The 6,422-nt window shown below is 62.9% G+C and overlaps 2 protein-coding genes across 2 annotated transcripts in view; one reads left to right on the top strand and one right to left on the bottom strand.

Annotated features, from left to right (window-relative positions):
• Positions 1-1,923: 1,923 nt before the first annotated feature.
• MNEG_1762 (hypothetical protein) lies at positions 1,924-3,961 on the top strand (the record flags this gene model as incomplete). The annotated part of the gene is made up of 3 exons (XM_014049759.1): positions 1,924-2,024; positions 2,677-2,746; positions 2,969-3,961. 3 exons carry the CDS (start codon positions 1,924-1,926, stop codon positions 3,959-3,961), a joined length of 1,164 nt encoding a protein of 387 aa, XP_013905213.1.
• A 1,100-nt stretch (positions 3,962-5,061) lies between these two features.
• MNEG_1761 (hypothetical protein) overlaps positions 5,062-6,422 on the bottom strand; it is a gene marked incomplete at both ends in the record, with an annotated part of 3,899 nt that continues 2,538 nt past the window's right edge. Inside the window, 3 exons of the mRNA XM_014049758.1 lie at positions 5,062-5,066; positions 5,573-5,873; positions 6,034-6,203. Of these exons, the coding sequence (XP_013905212.1) occupies positions 5,062-5,066; positions 5,573-5,873; positions 6,034-6,203 (476 nt within the window). The remainder of the gene's footprint in view (positions 5,067-5,572; positions 5,874-6,033; positions 6,204-6,422) is intronic.

Below are 6,422 nucleotides of genomic sequence, written 5' to 3'. Positions count from 1 at the left end.
GGGTGTGGTTCGCGCCGGTGGCCGACTCAACCTGTGTGCTGGCTTCTGCCTCTCCAGCGACTTGCCTGCCGTGGGATCAGACGCAGGGGCGGGCCCAGCCGCGGGCCGTGCAGTCACCAGGAATCAGGGAGGTCGATCGTGCCTCGCCTGGGCCGCACCTTTTTGGCTCGAGGCTGTTCAACCGTCTGCATCCTGCCGCAGGACGACAGCGCCAGCACGCCCAAAGCCATCCGCGCGGACATCTCCAGTGGCTCTTTGCACCTGTTTGGCCTCGACGTCCCCCTGCCAATTCGCGGCAGCGGTCGTTTCGAGGTATGCAGCTGCCGCCACGGCCGGCGGCGCCAGCGGCTGAAGCGCACACGCACACGCCAGCGCAGCCTCGAGCTGTCGCGAGGAGCGCCGCACGCGCTTGAGGTGCCCATATCGCCCGACAGCTGCGGTTCCAACAACGCCACGCTGATCGCATTGCCCCACCGCCCCCCTACCGCCCCTAGGTGGTGTACTTGGACGACTCCCTGAGGGTCTTCCGCAGCGGCGGCAGCATCTCGGTGCAGGTGGGTGCCAGGTCCGCTGGATGCCCCCCGTCAGCTTCCTCCCCCTCATTATCGCCGCAACTCGGCGTCTCAGGCCTGCCGTTTGGCCATCTCTGTTGTATTCGCAGGTTAGGAAGAGCGAGCTGCGGCGGCTGCTGAAAGAGGGGTGACGGAACGGCCGTTGCATTTGTGGTTGGTTGGTAATGTAGTACGTCATTGTTTTGACATTGTTTTAAGCTTTCAACGAGCAGGCAATGGCCAGGGAGAGAGTTGGGGGTCCAGCTTGCTTGGGTGCAACAAGGAAGCTTATCATAGCCGCACTTGAAACGGTTGCGCAAAGAGGCACTTGTGGAGCAAACGCGAGTGTTGATAGGAAGATCTTGGAGTCAAAGCTCTGCTGAATAATCAAGGAGCAATGCACAAGACAGGCAAGGCGGAGCTGCCTTGGTTACTTCACACCTCGCAAGCAAGCAAAGGGGACTGCGGCAGCATAAAACAGGGGGGCGCAACGCGCCGAGGCGCGCAGGTGCGCAGTGGTTGGGCACTCAAAGAAACGCGCATTGCAGTCTGGTGGGCAGCACGGGCACACAGCGAGCGTGTCGACCCTCCACAGGCGGTGCTGTGGTGCGCGGCGAACGAGGCAGAGCAGCAGGCAAAGGCCCCCATCGTGCCATGCGTGCTGAGGAGTTGCGCCGCCCCGCCTCATCTCAAGCTGTAGCCAGCACAGACTCGAGTGCCCTTGCATGAGCCGCAGGGGTCGACACCTGCAACTGTTGTTGTGTGCGGTGTGGCGCCCTGTTTTCCTGAAGCACGCACACCCCATCAGCTTGCAGCCTTCAGTATGGGCCAGTGTGGTGCCAATACGTATGCCTGGACGGAACTTACCCTGCAGCGAGCTCATGGGTGCCAGCCTTGGTGCAGTCTAGACTTTGCGCCGCTCGCACCCGCGCGCCATGGGGTGTGAGCCTGAGCTGGCAAGCCAGTACTGTGCCCGTCTTCCAGCATCTGCAGCAAATCCGGTCCCTGCATGAGGTTCACAAAGTGTACAATACATCGGAGCTTGCCTAGTGGAGCGCATCAGCCGTTGGCGGCCTCAGAATTCGGAGTGGCTGGCACACACGCGGGTACACTCTGGCAGCTTTCTCAACGCCCCCCATTTCGTGCCACTGCACTGCTGCGTTGCAGCCACCTGTCGAAGACTTCATTAGTGAATGAATCGCCAAGATTGGGACTCGTTATGTCCTGTCATTTCACCATTTTGCCACCTTTTGTATTTTTGGGCTCCGCCCCGGCGCAGCGTAGCCGCTCATCGACCCCACTGAAGCGTTTCAAAATCTTGTCACTTCATCCTTTCGAGGTGTCCTGAGCTCGTCACCGACTGACACACCAGATGGTCGGTCCGGGTGTCCACATCACGAACCCCGTGATGGGCAACCGAACGGGCTTGCAGCTGCCCCTGGCCGTGTTGCTGTTGCTGGCTGCCATGCTCAGGTGCGGCGCTTGACGGGCTTGGGAGTGGCGGGGCGGAAAGGGGCCCTGCGCCTGTGTCACGGGCTGCTGGCCAAATCGCCACTGCTGGATTTTGGGACACTGTCACATGATCAGCAATGGGCTTCCCAGCCTGCATCAACCCACGAACTGCAGGCCAACGCCAGACAAGGTCCAGCTGTCGAGGAGACGTCCCTGCCCTGCCGACAGGCACAAGCATCACTTACGCCTGGGTGGCTGCTCGCAGATTCACCCCTTGGACCCCTCTCGGGGGGGGGGGGGTAAACCTCAATCCCCTCCCGCCACAACTGCCCTTGCTGTTTCATTGCCTTGCAGTGTGTGCGCAGCTACTTCCCCGCCCAAGGTCAAGAGGGTCGCAATGGTTAGCAACCAGCCGCTGCGTTTGGGAAGCGGTTGGGCCCGGACGCGCCAGCCGCAGCCCCGACCGAGCCCAACACACAGCAGGTGGCCTGATGGGCGCCAGGTGCCACGCCAGGGACCGTATATTGAACAGCCCCATTTCCACCTTTGACCCCTCCTGCCCGCTCTCTAACACCCCAACAAACGGTGCCGGGGCACACATGCATCGGCCTCCTTTGCTCGTGAATGCGCAGTGCGCCCAGGTGAAAGGGCTTGTGCAGTCCTGCACCCCAAGGTCGTCCGCAACCTTGCAGCAGCTCTGCGGCGAGCTGCTGCTGTCCACCAACGCAACCACCGACAGCCAGGTGCGCGGGCCAGCGAGGGTGCTTCGCCCCAGTCTGAAGTAGACGTACAGCAGTGCGTTTGGCGCGCCCCTTGGGGTGTGTATGGCAAGGGGGGGTGGGGACGAGGGCTTAGATGGTGCCACTACTGCAGTCTGGGCACGTGATTCTCATACACGACAACGCGCTTGCTCCGCACTATGACCTTGCCCAACAATCTGCTGCCGCTATTGACCGCCCGCACAGGACCCAACGACCCTGCGCGTCGGCTGCGGCCTGACGACCACAGCTCAGCTCAACGTCGGCCTGGCTGCCCTCGAGTCCAAGATCGACGCCGCGATCAGCGGGGCCCCCGGCGGCCCCCAGGCAAACGCGACCGCGACGGGCGCCGCCGTCACGCAGTTGCGGGACGGCCTGCTGGCTCTCCAGGGGCAGCTTGCCACGACTGCTGCTGGCACGGCCTCTCTCAACGCGACTGCGGCGCAGCAGGCGGCCCTCGTCTCCTCAGAAGCCGCGCTCCTCGAGGGAGCCGTGCAGCAGCAGTCTGCCAACATCACTGCGGAGCTTGCGGCCCTCACAAACTCCCTGCAGCTGCTGGGAACGAACACCACTGCGGCCCTCGCCGCGCTCAGGGCCAGCCTGCCGGCCATCAATGTGAGCGAGTTTGTCCGTGTCGGCGCGACGATCGACGCGGCGTCCCTGGGCGGCGTTCCTGCGGACGCTTTCCTGCGCATGCCCGTGCAGATTGTGATGTACTCGGTAAACGGCGACGCAACGGTGGGTGGCAACTTTGGCGGCCGCGCCGGCGCCGACAGCCGATGCCAGCTGGCCACCGCCCGCCGACCTCCCGGCTACTTGCGCGTGCGCGCCTTCCTGAGCATAGGCGCCGACGACGCCATCAACAACATGCCGACCAATTACGGCGTACCCACTAACGTGCCGATCGTGGGGCCTGGCGCCAGCCCGGCAACTATCGCCTCCGACTGGGCGGACCTCCTGAAAGGCCCCCTCGACAACTTCACTCTCATCGCCGCGGGCGTGATGCCGGCAGGGACCGGCTTGTATTGGTCAGGTTCCGACATGTTTGGCGGCGTGGCGCTCACGTGCAACGGCTGGACCGACAAGACAAACAGCTTCGTTGGCAGCGCAGGGCAGGCGTATTCGACCAGCACCAACTGGCTCGGTCGCAATTCTGCCTCCTGCTCCTTTCCTTTCAGTTTTGCCTGCTTGGCCTTCTGAATCCTTCCTGTAGGATGTCGCCACTGGTGTGCTTGGTGGTGCAGCCGTGCAGGCGATGCAGCCATGCAGGCGCCGCGACCATGTGCAGCCGTATTCTCCACACACGCGCGCTGCATGTGGCTGTCATGTTTATCCCCCAGGGCTCATGACATTCCTGCTTGCCATCTGCCAGTGCGTGACAAGTTCGACCGCTACAATTGCACTCTCTTCACACTGCTCTCTACACACAATCGATCAGTCTCTGGCCAGACTCCCGGTCTCACCATCGGTCAGTCTCCTCGGCACATAAACGCGGCCGCGACACCCATCCACCCCTCCATGTAGGGCGGCAGCAAAAGCAGGCACGTCGCAACACCTGGAAGTGTCAGCGTGCCGTCTGCCGCATTGCGCATGGTCGAACAGGGGTGTAAAAGTATCGCCTGGATTCGCTGCAATTCTGTGAAGCTGTCGTGGCTGTACACCATGAACACTTACGCCGTAATTTGAATGGTATGTATCAAGTACAACTGCGTTCGCTCTGCGCACGTCGCCTTACAATGATGGGCTCAAGCTGTTGCCTGCTACCTGGACGTCGGCGGACTATGGATGATTACCCATGCAGGCTGTTTTCACCGCCCCGACTAACAAACCAACCACACGCCCAGCACGATTGGTCGGCGCACCAAATGTGTAACAGGAATGCCGTGACTCTGCTTGAAGGCCATGTCCGCCTTGCAGTCATGCATGTTTCAGTGTTTAGGCATGCCGGGGCTGGTCTGCCCAAGGAGATTGCTATTTCAGCAGGACCCACCTAGCGTTGATGAGGTTCTTGTGCGCAGCCAAGGCCGTCCGCGTTGGTTCAGTGGCAGCGAATGTGGCTTGATTACATCCCCGATGCAACGCTGATGCCAGCCACATCAAAATGGATAGAGATCTACTGGCCCAGGCAAACTTGTCACAGTGCCTGCCTATCCTGTCAGGGCATCTAGCTCTTCCTATCAGGGATCACCACAGTGCAACGCATGGCGGCTGATGTTACAGCCAAGGTGACGGCGCACATGGCCAGCTGCAGAGCGATGGCACCAGCCCAATCTGCTCGTAGTATATGGAAAAGACGATACCTAAACTTTGGTTGATCAGATGACACACACCGCTAGAGGGGCCGTTGCCTAACACGTAACTCCATCTTATACAGTACTTCCGGCTCTTGGCTGGACGAAACAATCCCCAGATGCTGCGATGCAGCTCAGCCCGCCCATCACAGGCCAACAGCGTTCGACCGCGCACTGGCAACCCCCTGCCGCCCCGCCAGCATGCCAAACACGCCCCATTGCCGCGCCGCGCTGTTGCGGCTGCTCTGGGAGCGCGCGGGCGCGGGTGCACTGTCGGCCGTGCTGGTCGCCGCGCCCCCAACCCCATCTCCGCCGCCAGCGAAGCTCCCGCGAGCAGAGCCCGCGGGTGAGCCTGCCACAGCATCGCGCGCCGGCACTAATGGTGGCGGCCCGCGGCCTGCATTGCTCGAAGGTGCCTCTGGTGACGATTCTACTGCTGCTGCTGCTGCTACGGGCCTGGCCGGGCTTGCTGCAGGGCCAGGGGTGCCCAGGCCGGCCGCGTTGTCCCCGACCGACTCACCGCCCGGCGTGATGCCGCCGGGCAGCAGCAGCAGCGCCTCCTGCTGCGCCGTCGTGCCCTCTGGTCGCCGCTGCTGCACCGGAGTCTGCGGCAAGCCGTTGGCGAACTGTGCGAGCTGCTGCTGCTGCTGCTCTTGCTGCTGCTGTTGCTGCTGCGGCCTGTCCCCCACGTCCTGACCTTGCTGCGGGTCTGCCGACGCCGGCTCTGGTAGCCGCAGGCCAGCTGCTGCGGCCGCCTTGGTGATGCGCCTGATCTGCTCCTGCAGATCGGCGTTCTCATCCTCCAGATCACGGTTGAGCGCCTAGGAGAGAAAATGCAGCGATGGAAACATATAGGCTGCGTTGCAAGTGGGACACACGACAAGGACGTCAATGACATGTCTACTTTTGCGTCTTGCTTCCTGAACGCAAGGCACCAGCACTGAGACCACAGAGCCATCAGCACACAGATCACCCACGCACCCGCGCATGAGACAGGTCCGTCGCCAGCCCGGCCCAGCTGCCCTCCAAGTCCTCCAGCAGCGCGTGGATGCTCTCCACCAGCCGCCGCTCGTCCTCCCCAGGGCCCAGCGCGCTGAGGACGCCCGCCGCGCCGCCGTCGCCACCACCCGCGGCTGCGCCCACGGCGATCGCTGGGGGAAGCCACGAGGAGATGTCAGCCAGAGCCGCGGAGAGGTCCGCCGCGGCGAGAGGCTCGGCCGGGAGCTCGCCGTTTTGCGCACCCGTGTCAGTGGGGGTTGTGGCTGGCGCTGCTGCTGGTGCTGCTGCTGCTGCGGCTGCGGCGCTCAAAACGATGAGCCTGAGGGCTTCTGCCGCGAGCTTCGCGCTCGGCGTGGCGCTCGATGCGCCGC

This window comes from Monoraphidium neglectum (genome assembly GCF_000611645.1).
Source record: "Monoraphidium neglectum strain SAG 48.87 unplaced genomic scaffold scaffold00183, whole genome shotgun sequence".
NCBI classification, from domain to species: Eukaryota; Viridiplantae; Chlorophyta; class Chlorophyceae; order Sphaeropleales; family Selenastraceae; genus Monoraphidium; species Monoraphidium neglectum.
Note: the sequence above shows the minus strand (reverse complement) of the source record. Positions and strands in the feature narration are given on the sequence as shown.